This window comes from Python bivittatus, unplaced genomic scaffold (assembly GCF_059951505.1).
Source record: "Python bivittatus isolate LINGU-HERP-01145 unplaced genomic scaffold, Pbiv_v1 ctg000070_np1212, whole genome shotgun sequence".
Classification (NCBI taxonomy): Eukaryota; Metazoa; Chordata; class Lepidosauria; order Squamata; family Pythonidae; genus Python; species Python bivittatus.
In genome coordinates, this window is record NW_028277034.1 from 7,095,579 (window position 1) to 7,121,037 (window position 25,459).

At 39.4% G+C, this 25,459-nt stretch overlaps 1 protein-coding gene across 2 annotated transcripts; it reads right to left on the bottom strand.

Moving 5' to 3' along the window:
- Positions 1-1,556: 1,556 nt before the first annotated feature.
- On the bottom strand, positions 1,557-17,787 carry TLR3 (toll like receptor 3). 2 transcript variants are annotated; one of them, XM_007439002.4, is made up of 5 exons: positions 17,602-17,787; positions 8,821-9,265; positions 5,995-6,186; positions 3,372-5,185; positions 1,584-1,812 (listed from the first exon to the last, which is right to left on the bottom strand). In XM_007439002.4, the coding sequence occupies exons 2-5, from the start codon at positions 9,259-9,261 to the stop codon at positions 1,584-1,586; spliced, it is 2,676 nt and encodes an 891-aa protein (XP_007439064.2). In that variant the 5' UTR covers positions 9,262-9,265; positions 17,602-17,787. The 2 variants fall into 2 exon arrangements, with proteins under 2 accessions (XP_025029436.2, XP_007439064.2); XM_025173668.2 differs by lacking the exons at positions 8,821-9,265; positions 17,602-17,787 and adding an exon at positions 7,669-8,016 and having other exon boundaries at positions 1,557-1,812.
- Between the last annotated feature and the right edge of the window lie 7,672 nt (positions 17,788-25,459).

The window sequence follows — 25,459 nt, forward strand, 5'->3', positions numbered from 1 at the left end:
GGCAGGTGCTTGTCTGTTTGAATTCTAAAGCCCCGAGCACTTTAGCTTCTTCATTTTCTATTACTTTGTCTGTTTTGTGGTCCCACCAGTTCTTACTTGCAGGCAAATGGTATTTCTTGCAGATATTCCAATGCATAATTTTTGCTACTTTATCATGCCGTTGTTTGTAGTCAGTCTCTGCAATTTTCTTGCAGCAGCTGGCTAGGTACTCCACTGTTTCTTTAGCTTCTTTGCAGAGGTGGCATTTGCTGTCTGATGCTGCCTTCTCAATTCTTATTATTCTTATTCTTATATTTTATTTTTATCCCACCTTTTTTATATGTAACTCAAGGTGGTGTAAACATACCTAACACTCCTGCCTCTTCTTTTCCCCAACAGCAACCCTGTGAGGTGGGCTGGGCTGAAAGTGATTGGCCCAAAGTCATCCAGCTGGCTTTCATGCCTAAGGAGGGACTAGAACTCACTGTCTCCTGGTTTCTAGGCCAGCACCTGAACCACTATGCCAAATTGGCTCTCTTATCTGCCAATTTTCCCAGCATTTTCCCTTCCCTTTCTCCTTTCAGCTACCAATGCTTATAAACTTAGCTTTTTCCCATTTACTTACCTCTGCCTGAAACAACCCATATCTGGAACAGAACCATCTTACTGACCAGAATATCTAAAATGCATGGTTTTGTTCAGCACAGGGTATCCAGAAGCAGCTTTTCCATACATGGAACAATTCAGACAAGGAACATTTTGCTCTTCCCTACTAGTACGCATTATCATATTTTACTTAAAATGGTCAACCCTAGGCATGGCTGTATCAATTGCATTTTTTTTAAGCCCATGTTTTCTCGTGTAACAGATACTGGGATTTTATTCTTTTTAACATTTATTTTTTCCCATTAGATTAAGCAGCAAAGGCAGGGAGTCTGGATTCTTACCTTGTAGCTCGTATTTCTAGGTAAGAAAGTGGAGAGAGACCAAAGTATTGAGAATGTGCAAAACATTCTACGCATGAATTTTTGTGTACAGAACAGCTAGTTTTCAGCTGTCAGAAAAAGGCAAGATGGCAGCATCCCATGGTGGCTATGGGGGAACAGGAAAAGGAAGGTGTGAAGACCAGTGGGCAGGATGGTGCCCAGGAAGAGAGAGGGGGGTGAGGCCATGCGGCTAAGGCCCAGGAAAAATGGGTTGGCATGCAGCTGAAGAGGGGAGAGAGGAGCGAGCGTGCAGTGGGTAAGGAAAGTAGTGAAGGGAAGGTGCTGGGAAGTTAGGTGGACAGGCTGGAACATGGGCCATGTGGAGGAGAAGGGGAGAGACAAGCTTGGGATTTAAAGCCAAATACATTTTCTGTTTAGTATGTATCCCTAATTTCTGGTCTCATCTCCAAAATACTTTCACTGTCATATCTAGCGAACATTTGATGCTCCTGAATGCTGCTCACCATTTTTGTATGTTTTACCTATTTTGGATACAAGAAAAAAATCCTGGAAGAATGGTTTTACACTGATTTTTTTTTTCAATATCATATTTTTGGGATGGTATTTTAACCACTGAATGAAATCTCCAGAAAAGCCTACAATTATCCTCCTAAGAAATCATATTATCCTACTACTGGATTGAAGTGCTGACTTTAACTGCTGGTAAAAGGCATTCAAACGTTCTTTCTGCACGGGCCACTCCAAGATACAATGAGATTTGAACATTGCTCTTCGTAAACAAAGTGCATTCTTTAACTTATAATCAGGAATGTCATGTCGAAAAATTAGTATAATGGAATCCCGACTTTGTTCAATGGCTTGCTGTATAGCATGATACACTTTGAACCTGAAGAAAAGAAAGACATGTTTTGGCTTACTAAAGTTACTTATGATAAGTTCAGAGACACGTATCTTTATGATCTACTCCCTTGAATCATTTAAAATCAGTAATACTTTTGAAAGACTTAGGTCATTTGGTGTCATAGAATCCCAGAATTCAAAGGAACTACTTAAGCCACCAAGTCCAATTGTCTATTTAGTGCAAAAATATCCAAATTAAACCATCCTTGTTAATATCCAGGGAGAAGAATGATGAAAAGGATGTTGTAGATGCTGGAAGAATATTGAAAAATGGTAAGACTGCAGGTATAGACACTTTAAGTGAAGGAACGTTAAAATATGGGTATGGTTTGCTTTTGGACTTGCGTGACTTATCTAATGTGCAAAGACTGCATCTATGCCCGATGACTGAAGATTTCAGTTCTTGTTCCTTTTATATAAAAAAGCAACACTACACAGCAACACTACACAGAGATTGAGGGTGGGTGTTTTGCATAATTCTGATTGAAAAGTACAAGTGGTGGCAATCTATGATAATTTTTTGCATGTGTATTTTTCCTAGAATGCATTTTTAAATAATTATTTCCTTGTATGAAGTGCATTGGGTCATATTTCTTTAATATATGCTTTCTGAGTTATGAACCTTATCACAAAAGTTGTGAAAATGTAGATTTTGATAACAAGCATGTTCTAATTTACTTATACATAAAGATTTAAGAAGTGCAAATCTGTGAACCTCACATACAGATGTGAACCAGATGGACTTCCCTGCCAACTAGAAATACTATGCATGTTACTTCCACTAGAAAGCAAGCTACTGAGAGCACTTTTCTTTACATAGGTGACACAAGTTGTATGTTTCACACTGATGACTTTTAGATTTGCAGTCCTAGCCCCTGCCAAAGCCTTGATAAACCCTGAAATTTAAATTTCAGGACCTGGGAGCAAAGGAATAGAGAGGAGGTTCTTTACTGGACAAAGATCATACTCCTGCAAATATTCCTGTTTGCAAATATTTACCCAGGGCTGTTCACTTATGACGACATTACCGCTCAAATACATGTGACACCCATAATACATACTGGTTGCTATTAATAATCATACACAGTAAGTTGGAACTAAGCTATAGGAATATTGTATAAAATCTGTTATAATGCATTTCACATATCTTTTGCCTTGTCAAAATTAAATCCTCTTAAATGCAACAGAGTAGTCTTGAAATTAAAAAATTCAAGTTCTCTGCTTACATCTGTAAGGTCACTCAGCAAGATTAAAAACTAAATGCTCAATATTTTTGGAAAGCACAACCTAGTATTTTGTGAAAAATATCTGTGAAATTAAATATCCTGTGCTGTATAACGGGTACAATCTAAAGACTCAAAATTTTCAAAGTAATATATGGAATGCGTGTTTAATTGACAGGATTCCCACCCCCTTTTTTTTAAACATAAGAAAATAGGATTCCTTAGTTGGGAACCAAGGCACTTTACAGAAACAGCTTCAAAATTAAATACATATCCTAAAAACCCAAATGGAATGGCAATTATTTAAATAATTTCAACTTACCTTTTACACCAGGGATCTTTTAAGAGGTGTTCAGTTACAATAAATATGATCTTTCTGCTTCTTTGCATGCTATTGATGATGGCTTCAAACTCAGATACTCCAGCTTCAAAATCTCGTTCCTCCAAACAAAATCGAATGGCTGGTTGATTGTTTTCTTCAAGAGTAATAAAGTTCTTAGATACCCAATTCTTGTCCTTTTTGGCATGAATGATGTAGGCATCATATTCAAATTGCTGTTGTGGTCTATCTATTTCTTTGTGGCCTAATACTCTGTTTACAACCACAGTCCACATAAATTTAATCCTCCATCCTTCAAAATGAACAAGCAGGGCTATAAAGATGAGGAATGATACAAAAGTAGTGCACAAAATGTATACCAGCTTAAAGGGGACACTATCACATAGGGAAGTATCAAACTGTGCTACCATATTAAAGTGATATTTGGGTGGGGTATTGCATTGATAATTATTTAAATCTGAGATATATATTTTGCTGCTATTGAGCCAATTAACAAACCAAGCTATACTGTCACAAGTACAGTCAAATGGATTGGAACCCATATTTAGTTCTTTTAGATGTCTGAAAACAGCACCAAACACTTCTTCATCAACAGCTGTGATGAGATTCTTCTGGAGGGAGAGAAAACTCAGAGATGTCAGATTATCAAAAAGGAATTTGGGAAGCAAATTTAAGTTATTGGAATCTAAATTCAAGCTTCTCAATTGAGATAAGCCATGGAAAGCCTTGTTTGGAATCTCATCAAAGCCATTCGATTCTAAATCCAGTAGACGGAGGTTTGGAAGGTCTTTGAGAAAGAGAACAGGGCCATCTGGGTTGTCATGCTTCCAAAGTCGAGCCAGATTATTGTGCTGCAGGTCAAGAATTTCAAGCTGATGCAATCCATCAAATATACCATCCTTTATGTTAGCAATGTTGTTGTTACCCATATCCAGGATTGTCAAATTCTTTAATTTACGAAATGGTGAGGGGGTGATTGCAAGATTACTGCAACGTACCTTTCTCATTCTCAGCTTTCGAAGGCTTGGAATAAGGGTGAATGATTCACTAGTCAAATTTAACTGATAGTTATATGAAAGATAGAGAATCTCAATATTACTAAGACCTTGAAATTCCTGGCCTGTAAGGTTCTGCTTAATATTATTTAAACCTAAATCAAGCATTTTTAGTTGTCTTAGCCAAGAAAAAGCTTTGGGCTTGATGGAAGTGATTCCAGCTTTTGTTAGACTGAGAAACTGCAACGAAGAATTTGCAAGTGAAGAAAATGTCATATTTGTTATTGAACTTATATTGCATTGACTTAAAGTCAAGTTTTTCAAATTTTCTAAACCTTTAAATGTATAAGGAGTAATCTCTAAAAATTTATTACCATCCATAATAAGGTAATTCAAATGAGTTAGCCACTGGAAAGCAGAATCAATTATTCTGACATGTGAATTTTCCAAGTTCAAATAGTTCAGACTGTGAAGCCCATAGAGGGAATGAGAAAACAGTTTCGTAATATTGTTATTCATTAGATTTAGTTTTTTTAAATTTGCAAAATATATAAAAGAGACATTTTCAATAACAGACAAATAATTATTTGATAGGTTTAAGATGGTGAGGTTTGTTTTACTCATTCCACTGAAGGTCGAGTTGGAAATCCGTGAAAGTTGCACTTTACTCATTGAAAGACTCTGTATTTTTGTGCCAGATAATTCCAAACAAAGTTTCTCTGTGCCATCAGGTCCCAATGGAATGTTGTTCAGGTCAAGGCCATATAGATTTCCAATAGCATGGAAGCAGCCTGGCTGAAACTAGAAATAATAATTATAATGGTTTTAAGTTATCCTCAATGATAGAAACACTGGGCCACAGAAATGTTGTCTTTCCACCATCACCACTCCCAAATTTTGAGCCAACTCTCCCAAATTACTGAAAATTGCCCCCCCCCCCGCCACCAATTTTCACACAAACTAGCAGTCCAAATTATATACCGCATTACCTAACTCAGGCTGTAATGTAATTAGGTAATGGCTGGAGCCACATGCAATGGGGCTGGCAGAATCTGACTTTTTAAATAAGTTAAAACAAAATTAAACTTTTAAGTGGCACAACGCATACGGGTTCTCATGCAAACAATGTGAGACTTCATTTGATGGCCTACTTTGTAAGAGCCAGGCCATTTTTAATTTTAAAAGATTAACTTCAAGGCTCAGAAGGTGCTATCTAGAAGTGCTGCAGGCAGCAATTTCCACCCCAATGACAGCTTCTTTATATGGTAGTTGTTCCTTTCAGATAGCTTGCCTGTTGCTTAATTCCACACAGGTCACATTTTCCTGTGCCTTCGCAGAGAATTTGGAGAGGCAAAACAACAAATCATAAATTGTAGCTACCAGTTTGAAGTTTGACTTTTCATATTTCTTCACGTCTAGTGCACAGTCAAGAATTACAGCATGGCCAGTAATTCTGACCCCCGACTTCTACACATGGCATCATGGTTTGTTTTGTTTTGTTTTGTTTTGTTTGTTTTGTTTTACATGAGAGTGATCCTGCTTATTCATAAGTGACTTTCATCCATATTCTTTCAGCCTACCAAGATGATAGGTGTGATGATATTGTTTACCTCTTTCAGGGGGTTTAATGAGAGGTCCAATCTTTTTAATGAAGAGTTACTAAGAAAGTATAGATCTTCCTTCTTTAATTCTGAAATGTGGTTTTGAGACATCACAAGCTCTTGTAGACTCTCCAATTGTTGCTGAGACCCCAATCTTGTAGAACGTAGCTGATTATGAGAGACATCCAGGAATGTCAAATTCTGGGGAAGAACGAAATAAAGAAAGAAAACAGATTATATATTTTACATCCCACTCATGAGCTGCAGGTCTTCTATTCAATGTTAGGCTTTCTGGTTAAAGCTATGGCTGTGCAGTACTTTGGATCTGATACATCAGCACACCCAGGGCATGCATATCGCTCTTTTCAGAAAACCCGAAACCAAACTTGGAAGCCAAGAGCACAATGTCAGGAAAAAACAAGCTGCTTTAAGTAGTATCATCCATCTGCTCTGTTGCATCTTTTTTTTTCCTATTGCAAAGCACTGTACAGCCTTAATTAACTCATGTGAAACACTGACTAGAACAAATTTGGATAGTTGCTTCCAGTTATAGCAGATCTGATACTTAAAGGAAAACATTAATTGGTATTTATCTTCACATTCATGTACCCAACTCTACATATCCACTCAGGGGAAACGAAGAAACAATACATGAGAACAGGAATAGGCAGCTTGGTCACTTCATATTTTGGACCGCAACTCTCATGTGAAGCAGCCAAGACCTGGGGATTCTGGTAATTGTAGCCCAAAATATATGGAGGAACCCAGGTTGCATATCCCTGCATTAGAGCTTTATTCACTAACAACACATTGACACAACAGTCTTAGTTTTATTTCCAAATTACTGGAAAACAGAATTGTTCATTAATTGATTATCTTTCTCTCTTCCCAACTCCCTCATCTAAAGTTGAGAAAATTATGAAATTTAAGTTGATATAAACCAAACATGTTTATTGCTGATAGGCTTGTCCCTGGTTGCCATTCTTTGCTTTTCTGATGTTAGTATGTGTTTTTAATTATTTCTGTTACTTGTTATTATATTGATGTTTTCATTGTGTCCACCACCCCAAGTTGCTTTGCAAGATAGGTGGCCATCTAAATCAAATCAAATCAAATCAAATCATAATAAAACTGATCTTGAATCTATGGCTATTCAGCGAGCTGTCTTTGGCTTTAGGAAATTAACAGGACTTCTGTGGAGACTGCATTATGACCATCTCCTACAAATGAATAGCTACTATTGGTCCATGCCCATTTTCATTAGGGAAATATTTTCAGCGAATGTAGATCTCTCCAAACTTTCTCTCTCTATGTATTATTTTACTTGTTTTCCACATTTCTACCCCACTGTAATCCAGAGACCCTCAACGGCAAGTATGTCTATGCATGTTTACACGCACACACATATGCACAGTCACACCTTATTAAATCTGTTTATATAATGATCATATGTGGATAGTCATCCACAGAAAAGCATTGTGACTACATCTTTCCTCAGCATCTGATTCTTATTTGCTATGCTAGTATACTAAGCCTACTCCTCAAAATAAGCCCTACATAGTATGAGGTTTAAGAAGCCAATGTTTGAGCATGGCCAATTATTGTCTGCTTAAAAAAATGGAATATGGAACCCCTTTCCTTGGCCACAGCTAGTCTTACCTTAGGAACAAGAGAATCCCTTACCTTTGCTGTGAAACTTTGATGTAAACTGCACTCTTATGTCTTCTTAGTGGTTTACTACTTTTTCATATGAGATGACTAAGTTTGTGGAAAAGTCTAATACGTAGTCAAGGAAAACAACATCTAAGGTGGCCACCCATAAGTTGGTACATTCCAGATTTCTGGGACTGTGAACTGCAAGCCCAGCAGACCTGGTAGATACCAGGTTGAAGAAAGGTGATATGAGGCCTGAGAAGAGATCAACTGGCATCACTCACAGACTTAGATTTATTTCATTCTACCATTCTGGTGCCGCTACCTTGTTTTTGTTTGCACAATTAACGTTCAATGTATTTCTGCTACTTTTTTTGTTCTACAGATACTGTGACTGAATTTGTGGAAAACCAGACTACTAAGCTCAAGAAAGAAAAGAAAAAAAACCTTTAAGCCCTTTATTCAGAATAAGAATCCTGATGGGGTAAGAACGCAAGGAGCTGTTTTGCAGAATAATAAGTGGAAGCAGGAGAGCATCCAGTTTCCAATCGGTATCAATTTTATTCAAAATTTTATTTTTTTTATATAATTTGAATAAAATTATTCAACGTTTTATTCAAAAAAAATTACAAAATTCCAGAGAAGCAACTCTCAAGAAATTAGTGTCCTATGTGACAGGAATCTAAATCACGTACTTGCAGTATAAACACAAAAGAAAGTCACACTCAAGGTTTCCAGATATGTATGTTTGCGTTCATTCATGTACACACTCCTAATTCTGACTCAGAACAGGCAACATATATATATGCCACCCATGCAGTCATATTTTTAAAGCAGGATCTAAAATAACAGGAAGCAGTGCACAATAAAACAATGGATAAATGGAGACATTTCAGAGCAATATAACATACACTCTTATATCAGTGAGTAGCAATAGATTACAGCATTTACAGAAGGCATTAAGCCCATCTCTGTTAAAAGGATCTTTTCCCCTTCCAGAACATAGCTCCATCAGAAAACCTGGAGAATCAACATCAGTCGAAAGAATTATTATTTAGATAAAAGATGGTGGTCTGATTCAGTCGACACATATTCTCATATGCTCACGTCATACTAACCTTAACGTAGCAGAACCTTAAATCATACTGACTCACCAAACAGCAGGCCAAAGCTTGAACTTACCTTCAGATTTTTGAAAGGATCATTTTTTGCATCCAGAATGTTGAATCCCAAATTAAGTTCTCTCAGATTGGTACAGGAAGTAAAAACATCGCCATGAAATGTGTGCAACTGATTGTGTTCCAACCTCAATATCTTTAACAAAGGTAAACTGAGGCACAGTTGTCTCTCCAGCTTAGAGACGGAATTGAATCCCACATTTAAATAAACAAGCTGATTGTACTTGGTAAGGTTTGTAGGCGGCAGTGTTTTCAGCTGGTTATGTGAAATATCCAACGCTGTTATATCAGCTGGGAGATAGGAGGGAATTTGAGTCAGCTTTAAGTGAGAACAGTCTGCCATTTTATCTGTGATTTTACAGACATGCCGAACTGACCCACAATTAATTTGGACAATCCAAAGGATGAAAGGCAAGCACGTCCAGCACATCAGAAGCTTCCTCATTTTCCTGAAAGGAAAATGTACATATTTAAAATGAATGTTTCCTTTCTGAATGCACTGTGTGCATGTGTGTGCATAGATACAGACAGACAGACAGACAAACACAATTCCCTTTTGGGGTAAATGATATGCAAACCACAGAAAAGGTGTAATAAGTAACCCCAAGAAATTAAAGCATGAGATAAGGAAAATATAGCTAAACACCAGTGCTGTTTACTAAGCCTTCCCATACTTTTCTATTCTTGAATACCACACTTGCTTCTTCCATGCCATTCACTGCTTCATTTAAAGTTTTGTCCTCTCCTCTTCTTCAGGACTGCATAAATCTCATACAACTGTAAGTTTCTCAGTCTTCCTCTTCTCAACCTGTTTGCTCTTCCTTCACACTCTCCTTATGCCTATTCCATCCTCATTCCTTCATGACCAAACTACCCCAGCGTACTTCTTTCATTCTCAGTTTTGTATTCAATGTGCATTTATTCTAAACCTTATCGTTACTTGTTTAACCACACACACACTTAAAGTAACCCATTCTTCCTGCATTCTACTGACTTTTGTTTCTTCTGAAATATCCAACTCTCACTTCCATATAACAAAGAGGGTCAAAACAAGCTCTTACACACAGACATTTTCACTTCTTTCAAAATTCATTCTTCACACAGATCAGATACTACCCGTTTCCTTTCTATCAGCATTTGCATTTTCTCATTTTTATAAACAACCTACATTGGAAGACCTGAAGGACCAGGTTAAGGACAGATCATCCTGGAGAAATTCTACCTATGTGGTTTCTAAGAGTCAACACCGACTTGATGGCATGTAATCAATCAATCAGTTGTTCTAGTGTTTTGCTAGAGTATAATTTGCAACATTTTCCCTGTCAGATCCAACTATAGGAAGTCCTCAGTAAGCACCCACTTGTTCAGCGACCACTCAAACTTACAACAGCACTGAACAAGTGGTAGTAATGACCAGTCCTCGAAGTTCCAGCTGTCGCAGTGCCCCCACAGCCACATGATTGTGATCCAGGCGCTCGGCAACTGGCCTGGATTTCCAACCGTCGCAGTGTCCCTGTATCACATGATTGCAATTTGTGACCTTCCCTGCTGGCTTCCCACAAGCAAAGTTAATCCAGGGATTGCCATCGCTAAGCAGTGCAGTCATGTGACGTTGCACTTATGACCACACTGCTTAATGATGGAAATTCCAGTCCTAATTAATTACTGTTATTAAGCAAGGACTGCCTGTACCTTGATGTTTGACACAGTAGTTTTCAGACCCAGTCTCATTCCTTATGCCTATTTTCCATTCATTCTATCAAGAGAGATTAAACTATCTTTCAATATTTTTTAATTCAGGATTTCTATTCTCTCTTCTTGTGGTCACTGTAATTTCATTCTATTTCTTTCATTTCTTTTCTTCCATATCCATTTCTGCCAAACCCACTCTTGACATTAGCAAAGAGTGGTCTGCCCCATATTCAGAACCACTCATCATATCCTTTGCAAATTCTCTCAATATTTCATCATAAAGAATCAAATCAATCATGATTTTGGACTCATTCATTTTCCATGTGTGCATATGAACAGATTTATGCATCACTACAGAGTGAAATGCTCACCCAGTCACCATTCTCATTAATTCTTGGCTCTCTGAATGCCCTAATCATTTTAGTGTTCTGTCTCATCTCATTCATCCATCCATGTCACCTAACAGAATAATTTTTCTCCTGGATCATGTTTATATTCAATTTTTCCCCAAACTCATATCTGTCCCCCCCCCTTATCTTTATTTGCTGGAACTGCAGAGAACGCATGGAATAGCCTTGAAGAATAGGAGGAAGAGCCACTACCAAGGCAATGGTCAGATAAATGGGGCTTGAACTTGGCCCAAGAAAATAAAACATTTCAGATAAGCCCCTCCCTAGTTTACATGAAGATAAAGGGAGGGAGGGGGAAGGACATTCAGATTTCCAAGATTCTGTTATTATAACTGTTACAATCAAAATAGTCCTGATCTATATGGTATTGGTTATTTAGTCTGGCCTACCTTGTTGGGCTAACAAGAACATAACATGCAACTATCACAAATCTATGGATTCCCACACACCATAACATAGTGACCGTATTTCATCCTTTCTGATATACATTGCTTTCATTTTTTTCATTAATTTGTGTTCTTTACCATTTGCTCCTCTTATGTTCCAAGTCATATTTCCATATGCCATAGTCATCTCCAGATGGTCTTATACATATTAAACTTCCTCTGTCAATCCAGAAGGCGTAAATTAGGTTACCATCTTTCATCACTTTGCTACTAGTGAAGAAAGTATCTGTCAGTTTTGACTCATTTGGGCCAGAAGTCACAAGTGCAACAAAATCTTGGTTTTACTGCAAATATGCTCACTCAATTCAATGCAATGTAGGCTCTCTAACAGGGAGATTATTTTGCATATCCACATACTCATGCCTTAGCCTCAGCAACTAGGAGGAACATGCAGTATATTGACAGATGTGGGTTTTCCAGAAAATTTTGAATCAGAAAATATAATTCCAATTCCCCTATTTATCTCCATACCCAGAGTCTGCACATGTATTAGGGCTACATTATTTTATGTTATGATGTTTGAACAGTATATTCAAAGATACTAAAATCTGATGTTTGGAGAAAACAAATATTGGAATGTTAGAAACAATTTGGGGCAATAGGTAGCAAAAAAAATCTGCTATTTTAGCTTTTCAATAACCTTAAAAGCAAATATCATACAACTTTCACATTGCCAAACATCCCTAGCTCTTCAAATTTACACAAGTAGGGCTCAATAACTGTATTAATCAATCAATAATCAATAACTATAGGGTACTGTAAGGTCCTCAGCTGACTTTCCTCTTCCTGCAATATTTAGTCTTTATCCTCTTCCCGCTTGCTTCCAAGGAAAAATGAGAAAATGAGCTCGAGAAAATGAGTGCTGAGAAGAGCAAGAAATCTCTTCTCCCCACATTTTTTTACTTTAATAAGCACAAAAGAAAAACTGCTAAAACTAGATGGAAAAAACATAGTATTTGTATTTGTCTTGTCAGTCTTTAGGATTGGTACAAGCTCAGAAATCAGGAATAAAGGCCACAGTTAAATCATGATCTATAATGCTAATTTGAAAGGCTGATACAAACCATAATTTACTCATTTGAATGTACTCACAATCAATTTATTTGGTGAAAACTAGAAAGCTATCAGGTACGTCAAATGCACAAGAGAGAAGTTGGAGGAAGAATGCGCTGGACAGAGCATACAGGCACAGATCATATTCCTGTTTACAGTTAGGGGATTAGAAACATTTTATACCAATAGCTTTACTTTACTAATCTATGCAGGACACTGTAGCAACACACCATGAGTAACTGCCCCATCTGAACTTTGTAGGGCTTCTAGATCTGGGCTGAAAAAATACAGGCAACCACAAGAAGGCAGCAAAGTGTTCGCATTTTCTGCTGCAAATAGTCTTAGAACCTAAATTGTGAAGTTTAGCTACAGTGTTGTTCATTTATATATAAATGGGGAAAAAGAATCCTTCAAGTCAGTCAGGACTCCTGGTGCCTGCCTGGAGTCTGCCATTTTCTTCTTCTTAGATTTAAGAGAGAGTGACTGGCCCAAGGTCACCCAGCTGGCTTTGTGCCTAAGGCAGGATTAGAACTCACAATCTCCTGGTTTCTAGCCTGGTGCCTGTAAAAAGACTATACTGTATTATCTTTACCCTGAAAGTCAGCAGCATTTCAGTTTCTGGATGGGAAAGCAGTGGACAATAGTACCCCCCCCCCCGAAAACGTAATCTACCCAATTTCCCCTCCCCCAAATAAAAAGAATTAACTCAATTCCCGGTGACCCCTGTAGCCCCCAGAGGCCAACAACTGCTTTTAGTTAGAAAAAGCTGCTAACCCCTTTCAGCATTCATCAAATACAGTGGTACCTCGGGATACGAACTTAATGCGTTCTGTGACTCTGGGCGTATCCTGAGTTGGTCATAACCCGTCGCAAATTTCCTCATAGGGTTCAATGTAAATCCGGTTAATCCGTTCCGCCCTTCGAATTTGGTCGCACCCCGAAGCAAATTTTCCCATAAGGTTCAATGTAATTACCGTTAATCCATTCTGGCGTCCATGGACCATGCGTCAGGGGCGGGAGAACGGCCGGGCGCGGCACAGCGGGAGAACGGCCGGGCGCGGCGCGGCAGGAGAACGGCCGGGCGCCGCGCGGCGCGGCAGGAGAACGGCCGGGCACCGCGCGGCGCGGCAGGAGAACGGCCGGGCGCGGCGCGGCAGGAGAACGGCCGGGCGCCGCGCGGCGCGGCAGAACGGCCGGGCGCAGCGCCGCGTGGCGGGAAAACAGCCACGGACCACATGTCAGGGGCAGAAAAATGGCCACGGACCATGTGTCAGGGCGGAAAAATGACCGTACCCCGAGGCGGAGTTCACACATCGAGGTAAATTTTTGCAGCCAGAGCTGGTCGTAACCCGAAAAGTTCGTTAGTAGAGGCGTTCATATCCCGAGGTACCACTGTATAATCCTTTTTCAGTGTATACTGCCCAGTAAAGATGACACGTAACAGAAGCATCAGTTTTTAGCTTGCTCTATTTTAATCAATTTATGAAGATTAAAAACCTCTGTATTTTCAATAAAGTGCTTTTTTATTTAGGAATTACTATGTAATTATTCTAACAGCTTTCTTTAAGGGTGGTCCCATGCTTCCTGGGTAGATTCCTCATCCAAAGAAAAGGAAATTCAGATCAAAATCCATTTCTGTGGAGGAATATGCAAACCTGCAACTTCAATAAGCAGCTCATGAAAATGAGTTTATTGATTCTGCCCTACCCACCCACTGACCATCCTCCACTGCCCCAGATCCCAGTGACAAGAATGCAGGACACACAACTTAGTGCAGGGCAAAGACAAAGGTTTTCAGGACCAGGAGTTCTCCACATACTGATTATCAACATATAAATGCCATTTTTGTTCATCTTAAATTTTTAAAAACACTTATACTGCTGTTATTCATCTCCCTGTTTGGATCTGGTTTTGCAGACTTAGAACTTTCTGATCTGCATCCTTTAAACCAATTCTGGATATATCTTTGACCTGACAACCTGTATCTATATTTTGCTTTCTTGCTTCTTTTGAACTCCGGATTTCTTACTATTTTCTAATTGGCTTTCTCTAAGTATGTTATTACTGGAGCAGAAAATGACTCAGTGTTAATTAAACAATTGAGATAGGAACTAATTTCCGTGGTGCTTATAGTATATGTACAATGACACTATCTGCAATTTTCCAGCTTTTAAAAGAAATTTGTCTCTAAGAAGTTGGAAGCATTGCTTGGTTCTTTCTGAAAACCAGTCACATTTTCTGAGTTTTAAAAAGAAACTGAAGAGCTATGAGAAAACCCAATAGACAGTTATTTACTTACTGCCCTTATATCTCATGTTTCTCTTGGAGATCAAGGTACGTAGTACAATTTACAAAATGCATTGGTCTCTCATATTTCCCAGATACATACATAAAACTATACTTCTGCAAATTAACTGAAAAGTAATTTATCTGTACATACTTGCCTAAAAACAAATCTTTCATTCACCAGGCTCCTGTAATCAGAAGGAACAAAACCTCTTATTTTGTCCTTTTATTAGTAAATTCCATTATAAATGAGAGATATAAAATGGTTTAAGCCTTAAGAACGCTAGGTCAGAAAGCTGTTTTCAACCATATGATTTTTTCCCATTAACAAAGCCTGTCTTAATGTCCATTTCTTCTCTTCTTTATTTGGTGTAGCTGCAGTGCTAAGGCAAAAGTGGGAATGAAAATATCTTAAGCATTTTGAAAAATGTTCGCTGTTTCAAGCTGTGTCACCTGCTGTTAAATTGATTTCTCAGAGGAGGGACCTGCGCATCCCATTAGCGCACAGATGGCAAGTGCGCAGAAGAGTTCTGCTTGATTCTGGAAAAAAAACACTCTCCATACAATAGTCTTTTGAATTGTTTGACATTTGTGTCAAGTTCCTCTCCTTGTTTCACCAGAAGCTCCAACGTTCTGCTTATACAACATAAATAGGTCCTGCTTGTGTGGATCAGTAGGCAGGAATTTAAACATCCCCACCTTGCATTGTTTTGTTTGAATATTCCTACATAAAGGATGGCATTTAGTTACGTGGTAGCCTAAATGGCTATTCTTAGCTTGTAGGATTTCGCACTGGGCTACTCTATCATATACCCTTGCCACTTAGCATGCCCAAGTCACCTTTCTATCCTACCATTCAGTGCTGTTAATCATCATAGAACCTGGATTCTGTCCAATGCCATTTCCCTTGGGGACGATTTGTGTGCAAAATAAGATGCCAACAGAGTTTCTAGCAAGGGCAATAAAATGGCACTCCAGAAAGATGAAGTAGGAGACTGCATTAAGATACAGATGTTGCAAAAAGTTAGCTACTGCAATGAGGAAAAAAATTTCAAGGGAACTTATGCCAAAAGGTAGCTAAATATTCATTTAAATAAGTCCAATGTAAGCTGGAAGAGAGATGCCCCATTTCTTCCTTCCCTAACCTGATCTGTTAGAATTACAACTCCCAGAATTCCTAGCAAACTGAGTGCCCTTCTGGATGGAGAATACTCGGAATTACTGCCCCAATCCATTTAAGAGTGCAGATTGAGGAAAGCTCTCTTAATATTTCCTTGCTCCCTGGCCAAGCCCAACTTACCCAAAAGCACAGCCTCTATTTTCAGGCATTTGTCCCTGATAAATTATTATCCCTAACATACCTTCTGAGAGGGATGGTCTTTTCTTAAACAACAAACTTCCCTTCCACTATTATTAGTATGCAGATCGTAAAAGAAGAAAGTGATGCTCCCTGCTTATCAGTGCACACAGATCTGTTCATTAATCTTGCTAAGTCAAGGTTTACCACTTATAGTGTCTTGATTTATTCAACAGCCTAAGCCAAAACAAACTAGCTAGATTACAAATGTGGGAGTCAAAGAAGTGAAGATAGTGCTCATGACCCCAGAATCACAGCTCCATCCTTTCATTCGTGCTTGTGATACTGACACATGTACAAAAGGCGCACGGCTTCAACTGCGTAGCAGTGACTGCCATCTTGACTCTTTTGATCTCAGCCTGCTTTATTAGAGACAGATGCAGAAGAGACTGCTGTGGACTGAGTAAGGACTAACAGTGCGGGCTGCCAAGGTTTCAATATTCTAATAACGGTACCCGTGCCATTAACAAATGTGAGATGCACAAGTGACATTAATCCATCGTGGTGTGGAAACCACAACCTAGAGCTAAGCAGCAACCACCAGTTAACATACAGATACGTTTGCTTTCAGTAGCTTGTTTTACCAGAAAAGGATCAAATGGTCCTTGGTGGGAGAAAACAGATGAGCCCCCCAACCTCCACAGAAGAGGCAGCGTGATGGATCCAACCCTCACTTAAAGGCTGCACTGAACCACTTCCAATTAGGGCACCAGCTTATGCACCTCCTTACCCATAACTGGCTACTCCTGGGAAGAAACACCGATTTAATGACGCTGGTTTACTTTACAGCAGTGTTTTTCAACCTTGACAACTTTAAGAGGCCTCCCCTCCCCCCCCCCCGGAAGCAGAGTGAGCCAAAGGTGCTATATGCTAGCCTCAATGTCTTAAACTAAAAAACGTTTCAGCCAAACGGAGAAGCAGGGCTTTCCCTGCTGAAGAACCGAAGGCCACGTAGTCTGGGCCTGCTGGAAATTGTGGCCACAAGAAAGCTCTTAACTCGTAGCGAGATGGACAGAGGAGCAGCAAATATTGTGGAGTCCTTGGGGTTCTCTGAGCGTGGCTGCTTCCTTGCAAACGTCTCGTTACCCGGTGGGTAACGAGACGTTTGCAAGAAAGCAACCAAGCCCCGAGAGCCCAAGGTCTCCCCAACTGAACCCTGAGCTACCCATATTCTCTACTATTGGAGCAAATCTTCCCGTATTTAATCCAGGTCGCTCTTCCCCCGCCTCGGGCGGGCTGTTTTACAGCCAGCTACAAAGTGAGCGCCCGCCCCCTTCTCGCAACACCTTTTTAAAGAAGGGAAGAACAAAGAGTTAAGTTTTGATGTTTAAATAAGGAGGTGCAAAAGGAAGATAAGATCCCGAGTGAAAAATACCCAACAGCGATCTCCCTCTCCGCCCGTCTCCCCGCGCCCGAAACAAAAGCATTGAAGTGACTCTTTGAAGTCTCCAGTGAGATCGCTCTTCTCTTTAACGACTTCGGAGGCTGCGGGGCTGTCTGCACCACGCTTTTGCTTTCCCTCTCCCTCCCATGCAGCTCACCTGGAAGAGCAGGAGAAAACACCAAGGCTGGGCGCTGAACGGGCACGTACAGACAGAATTTTAAAAAAGCAGAAAAACTCTCGCCTGTTGTTTTCCCTCTAGATAAGTCACCCAGTTTGAAACCAAACCCGGCTGTCTTGATCACTTCCCGGCGCGCCCCTGCTGCGCACACACGCACGCCTGCTCTGCAAGCGCTGCCCCGCAGGCGTAAGTCAATCGATCAATGATGATGATGATGATGAAGATTGTTGCTTAAAAGAACACAAAGATTGTTTTTAAACCGTGCAAAGTGTTCACCTAACCAAGAGGAAAGACCTGCCACCATCATCCCCTTTGAGGGAAATGGCTAAGCCAGTGTTGTCCAAACTTGGCCACTTTAAGATGAGTGGACTTCAAGCATGGCTGGCTGGGGAATTCTGGGAGTTGAAGTCCACTCATCTTAAAGTGGCCAAGTTTGGACAACACTGGGCTAAGCCGTCCACAGGAAAGTAAGTAACCGTCACCTTTGGCTGAGGAGCAGCCAGGTGGTCTCCTCAGAAGGTCCTCGCGGTTCCAGGGTTGACGGGCACGGTCAACCAGCTCGGGCACGGTGCCAACACAGCAAACGTCGCCTATGAGGTTACCCTGCCCTTGGATGGATCTGGAGTGCAGCCAGAATGATTGCTTCCTAAGAGGAACCTGTTAATATGAGGAAGCTATCAGTCAGAGCAAAGCAGAGAAACTTTCATGAGAGAAATGCCAATTTTGGAAAAAGTGACAAATTGTAGAAATGGGGTTTGTTCCGCGTTAGCTTCGCTATATTTGGGGGAAAACTAGATATAGAGAACTAGTTAATAAATGAAAGGGGATTGCGCAAAATAACCTGAGACTGTGAGGAGGTCATTTCTACTAGCCCTTATTTAGTTTACTTTTGAATTCTTTGATATAAAAATCTAGAGAGAAAGGAGACACAGGTTCCATGCCTGTGTTTAATTTGCCCAATTTCACGATATAATGGGAAACAATTTCTTCTGGAAGTGAAAGTCTAATTGGTACATCTTGTAGCATCTCTTGAATGTAAAGCTCATAGCTTCAGTATAATTGAGGGAGAGAGTATTCAGGCATCATTGTTTCTTTAGAGACAGCCTACTTCTTTTAGGCTTCTTGGTAGCAAAATTACAAGGTCCAGCTCAAAAAGACAAAAGTCCAATGTTAATAGATGTTCATTATTGTTGAATAAAATATTGTTATACGTGTTATTAACACTAAGTTTAAGTTATTATAAAGATGTGAAATTGGATCTATACTTCGTTTTCTTTGCCTTCCTCATCTGGACCGCAAGCCAAAAGATATGTGAGGAAGTGATTCTTTACCCCCCCCATCCCCGCAAAAAAGTTATTTAGTGGTGGCAGAATCTTAATATTTTCTTCAACCATCATAAAAAGCTTCCAGCTACTGTCTTGTTCAGCAGTGACATTTTTACAAGATTGCACAGATAGAGCCATTCACAAATATTATTTAAAATTGCACTTGTCGCCTTGTCCCCCGTTTTCTGCAGACTCAGAGATGAGCAGACAGCACTTCAGCTTAGCAGCAGGAAAGATCCCTGCCACCTGTTGTAGCCTAGCAATACCTCACCCAAAGCAAGAGCATTCCTGGAGTAATAATGCTGGCCCAGGTAGGCTGCCACTCCCAAACAGTTGCCAAGGCTATGCTTGTGAAATCGTTAGAGCCAGATCTCATTTGCAGCCTCAAAAATAAGAATCTAATTTGGAAAGAATTCTCACCTCCTTTATTGGCTTTCAGTCACAGTGAAAGATACCCTGAAAGATAAGATATGTACACGTTTTACTTTTCTCGTCCACTTTTCTTCAACTTTGCATTCTTTGCATAAGAGTAGAAAGCCTAGAGAACTCTAGGAGATCTAAGGCACTTCTACATGAAATTCCTGAGCTGGTTTGAAAACAATGGGATACCTTTGTGTTTCCATGACATAATCAGTGTTGATCTGATTTATTTCTAACTCCACAACTGTATATCACATATTGCCAAAATTTTTCTGAGTATTTAGGAAGTAAAACTGTGATGTATTTTTTTCTCAAAAGTGACTGATTTAAGGGAAAAGTATGAAGGTCCATGTATTTTGGAACAAAAGGTCTCCATAAGCAGAGCTTTGGAGTGGCAGTTAGAACTACTTATTATGGACAAGGACATTTCTCCGAACTCTTTCAGACTGGGTCAGAAAAATGATCCAAAATGTTCTGATTTCAGAAGAGGAGATAGAGATGTCAATTAATTTTCAGATTAATCCAAGGCAAGTTTGGAAGAACATCCATTTTTAGTTGGAATTATGATATATAGAGGTGCTCTAGAAGCTTCTGTCCAATTATGTAAGACTTACTCTCAAATCTGCTGTCCCAGATGCCTGTTAGGACTTCGCATCCTGGCTCTGCCTGCTGCTTAGGTATAGTGGCTTGGCAATTCCTGTTGCCATCATTTACCTTCCATGCATTTCCTCCTCTGGCATTCTCCTTTGACATGTGAAAAAGATAAGTCTTTCACAATCCATGATATATTTCTGGCAACTAGAATGTGAAAACAGAAATAAACAATTCCACCTCCTAGCTCTATAACATCAAGACATGTGACTAAAGAATTCAGCTTCAACTTCCTCCTTTTGGGAAATGAAACCAATCTTACAAGGGATAAACAAAATTAATTTTTATTTGGGAAAAAACACAAATACAGTAAGATACAATTGTAGATAAGTTCTGCAAAAAAGGTTCCCTGAAGATTCTCAATAAACAAAATAATATTTTCAGGCATGCTCTGAGGTTTGGTTCAAGGGAGCAGAAAACCCAATTCCCTTAAATTTTTCAGAAAGATAGAAGTGATTGCAACATAAAACAAATCAACCTTAAAATAGTTTCTAACTGAAGCATTTACTTTACAAAACATAGGAAACCCTTGAATCAAATTTCCCTTTCTATTCAAATTTGCTAGACTTCCTCTTATTTTCCTGAAGTTCCAAATTTAATCTGGTGTTCAGAGAATTATGTCTGTTCTCTCTTTTTTCCCATCTTACAGCCATTTTCCTCCCTTCCATCAGGAGTTCTGCCTGTAGTTTTTAAAATAATAGTCTTTTTTTTTTTTTTTGGTCTTGGAGGGAAGGGGGGGGAATTTGTCTTTGCCTACTTGACAGAGAGATCAACTCACACACACACCCCCCAAAGATTTTGCATAAGACAGAGAAACTTGAAATGCAAGCTGGCATTCTTGTTGCAGTCAGGTTGGCACACACAACACATTGTTTAAGTCTTTGCCCTCACTAGAGTCCCTGCCTATATGAAGTACTCTATTCTTATTAGCAATTTTAAAAAATAGTATAGCTTTAACATATAGTTGGCTCTTAGTGTTTTTTTGGCTGATAACAAGATGCATGCCTGTTTCAAACGTCTTTGATTTTTTAAAAGCCATTTTATTGCAATTGATTTGTATTATTGCATTTAATTTGCAAGTATTTTTCATCAGGCAGGAAAAAAAAACCCCAAGTACTGTAACTAAAAGCATCATGTTTACAAAGAGTTTAATTTGAGAAGCTTTCAGAAGATTGGGTTGGTTCTCTACATCTATCCAAAGAAAATACAAAGCATTCCAGAATTGGAAATAAGAGGATTTAAATGGCAAACTCCAGGCTTGGTTTTCATCTAAGCAGAATGGCCATTCAGGCACCATAGAGTGAAAAGTAACTATGTGAGGAAGAGAAACAGACAGACCATGAAAGGGAAATAATTCAATAACATTATTCACTAGCAACTTCAAATAGAAATATTTGCTAATATTGTCAGTGAACATGCTTTTATCTAACAAAAAGGAAGTGAGATTTGACAGAAATTATATATGTGGTCCAGTTTTAATTGGGTCACTTGTCCAATAAGAGACATGTTGTTTAAAATGAAGGGGTGTAATTGAACTACATTAGAAACAAAAGATGAACACAATAGCTTAGTGAAAATAACTTTCATAATAATATATATCATTACATCAAAGAATGCATATCTTCTGATAATTCAGAAATGGAACTTAGAAACTGATAGGTAGAATTTGATAGGACTTGCCTCCATGGTTCAAAGATGTGCTCAATAAATCTCCAGATATTATTTATATAGCTTCCATATCGCCCTGCCTCAAAATGGCAGGACATTGAGCCATCAATTTTAAAGAACAATGGTAAGAGGTCAGAAGGAGTCTGGTAGCACCTTTTCAGACTAACAACACAGCTCTTCTCCCAGAAAAAATGAATTTGGGGGCCACACGCATCCATCTCTTTTATGTATTAAGCATTTTGCTCTAACAAGTAGTGTATGTAATTCTCTTTTTGTGATGACAAAAGAACTCTTTTAGATGCAGTTCTCTCACTAGTACATTTTAGGTAGAAATTAAAAAAAAAATCCAATGGTTCATTTCCAGGCAAGTTGAGGCAGACTGAGTTCACCTACCTGTTCTTTAAACTGCTTAGGTCTGACTGCAAAATTTAAAACAAAAGAGGGTGGTGTTTTACTTGAAAAACATGTCCTGTTATACTAAGTTGCCATAGTGAACCTTTCAAAATGAGTCTCTGGTGCTACAGTAAATGAATGGCCAGACTGTGTAGAAGTTTTTAGCATAAGGTATGAACATAGAAATAAAAAGCAATCCACTAGTACGCTAAGATCGTCAAGCCCTACACAGCTGGGCAAGGTCAAGGCTGCAAGAATTACAGAGACTTCAATCAGGTGCTTTTAATGTCAGTATTAGGGATAAACATAGACTCTTGGAAATTGCAAAAGGAGTTTGCAACCCTCATTTATTAGTGATTTCATCCAAGTGAATCTCTCAGAAAGTTTTGAATTGGTTTTTCCCAAATGTGAGAGATTGTAGGGAGGTTGAGAAAGGAACAGAATGCTGACATAAACCCCCATGAGATAAACCCCCCTATCTCATAAATGGCAACTAAACCCAGGTGGGGAAAAATCTGGGAAGAAACATTTCAAATCCCTCAAAGAGACTCCACCTTTAATCAACTCACTATAAATAAGGGTGGGAAATTCCTATTATAATTTCAAGATTCTGTATTTACTCCCAATTAGTATTAAAGATGTCTTCCTGACATCTGTGTAGTTCTTGCTTTCTCATCTTGCTCAGCTGATGGGGCTTGACTTCAGGTTTCTTGCCATGTGGACTGTTTTTTGTTTTTGAGATAACCTACCAGTGAACTTCCTTCCTATCTTTTGGTTGCTTATAGACAACATTTCTTCCATTACTCTCCCAGTCTCCCCACAGTCTCTCACGGAGACATCCCCTATTTCAGGGTTACTAAAAAGGGGGGTTGTTGCTATTAAACTCACACACATGGACCTGTACAAGTAAGTACAATTACTCTCTGCCATTGTGGCTATTAAGACTGTAAGATTCCTTTATTTCTGTTCAGTGCCAAGCTGGGAGTCTGGCTGCTTCACCAATAGCTAAAAATAGATTGAGGCCAAATAGCTTTTGTTTCCTCAAAGATAAGATGTGCTACTGTTCTTTTCACTCACTTCCTTCTTCTCAGCTAGTTTGTGGCCTCAATCATGGCCTAACCCTACTCTGTTTTAGTCTTTCCTTCCTTGCAATTCTTCCCATACGTGCAGTACCACAGGGGGAAGCAAACGGGTGAAACTGTTAATTAGCAAAAAAAAAAAAAAAATTTTTTTTCTTCCCAGCTGTGAGGCCTCTGGCCACCATAGCAATGCATCTCAACCCTCCAGACACTTGACATTGTATTCAGCAACGTGTTATACCAGAAGCTCACAAGGTGTCATGGCTAGATAAGTTGCTTCAGAGCAGACAAGAATGAAGTCATATACCAACAAAGATTTGTTTACTAGAGTACGCAGAAAGCATGGCATACTTAATGTGTATAAGTTTGTGTGTGCATGGGTGTGTCACTTTCTATCTGCTCCAGAGTTCATATTGTAGACATCTTCATCCTGGCTTTTCAGGCCATCACAAATTTAGCCATTCTTTTCACAGATAAAGAGGTATCTGCTCATCACTTATGATGGTTCTGTATCGCCTGGGAATCGCTGGTTTCATCCTCGCCATCTTCCCTTTGTATCCTAGCATGCAAAAGAGGGGGAAAAAACCCCTCTTCCCTTTGTCAGGGGACAAGCTGTCATGAAATACATCAGGCTATTTAGTTCCCCCACCTCCACCTATGTCTTCTTTTTATTTGCAAAGTTTCCAAGCTTGGATTTTAAAAATGTCTTATTTTGAAGGGAGAAATGACTTTGAAACAGAAATTTCTCATTCCCTAGAAACCACAGGGATGTCTTTGAGATTTTGTGCAATTGCAAACTCCTAATCAACATTATTTGCTCAACAGGAGTTCATTTTGTGCCAAAACCAAGACTGCATCTTCATCTAATAATCCCCATTCCTGCAAAAACTAGAGATATTCTGATGATGATGCTGATAACCACACCTTAAAAAGTGTTTCCCAAAAAAAGAGATGAAGCAACATTCCTTTCCTTCAGATAATATTTGACAAAATGGTACCCTCCATTTTCTTACCTGCACATAAGAGCAGTTCAGTTTAGCTCTTTGACCAAAGCAGAATTGTTCTTCAAGAGTTTGGAACCGACATTCCACACAATAAAATATTAAACACAATAGTTTTCATAAGACTATCCCTCAATTAGAAATAATAGGATCCTATAGCTCTAAAACAAGCACTTGAACCACTGGCTGTGCATGTCTCAAAAGATAAAAGGATGAAAATACCTGTAGTATTAGAATGTATATATGGTAGTCCTTTGGGTTTGAAGAAGACACACTGTTATGCAGTTCATCTGTGGACGCAGAGGTGGCTCTGCAGTCCCTGTCTGGAAGCTCAGAATCTAGCACAACGGGGGCACTGGAAGTCCATTGTTGTAGTAATTGTGGGTGTTATTCTGTGACACTGCTCACGGTTTTCTATCAGTTTTTGGCAGCACTGATAGAAAAGCTGGTGGAAGCTTCATTGCTCACCAACGGGTTTTCTCAGTGGCCACAGCTTCTAGTTACCTTGGCTGGATGTCACAGTGGCATAGGGTTTCTTTCACAGCATCTTTGTAGCACTTGCATGATCAACCTCAAGGTTTCTTCCCAGACTCCGGTACACTCTAGAGCAAATGGCGAGGCATACAGTGGTCATCCATTCTAGTGATGTGTCCCACCCACTGCATCTAGGCTCTGATAATCAGGGACTCAATGCTGGTGGACTTCCCATGACTCAAGACCTCCAGGTTGGAGACACAGCTTTGCCAACGAATGCCAAGGATGGAGTGGAGAGCGCGCATGTGAAATTTCTCCAGTTGTTTGATGTGCCTTCGGTATGGAGTCCAGGACTCATATCCATATAGGAGAGAAGGGATAGCCACAGCTCTGTAGACTTTCAGCTTTGTGGAGATACTGATGTTGTGTTGATTGAGCACTCTAGTATGTAGCTACCCCAGTGCCTGGCTGATCTTGCTGATTCTGGAATCAATTTCTTTGTCCAAAGACCCTTCACTCGATAGCACTGTCTACCCTCGCATGAGGGAAGGGGTTAAAACTAAAGGGGTCTAAATATTGCCTGCCCCACAATATCTGGCTAGCTAACCGCAGCTGGCAGGTCATCTCCTCAGTGGTTGAACATCAAGAAAAACAAATCAAAGAAAACTCATTTTCAGAGCATTAGGGAAAACATGGAAAGATTCTGAAAACAACATATGGACACCCTGTTAAATTTGATGATTAAATCAAGAAGGTTGCACAGTAAAAACCTTGTCTGGAAATAACGTCTGTGCCTTTTCTGAGAGCCTGAATATTGCCTGGCAAC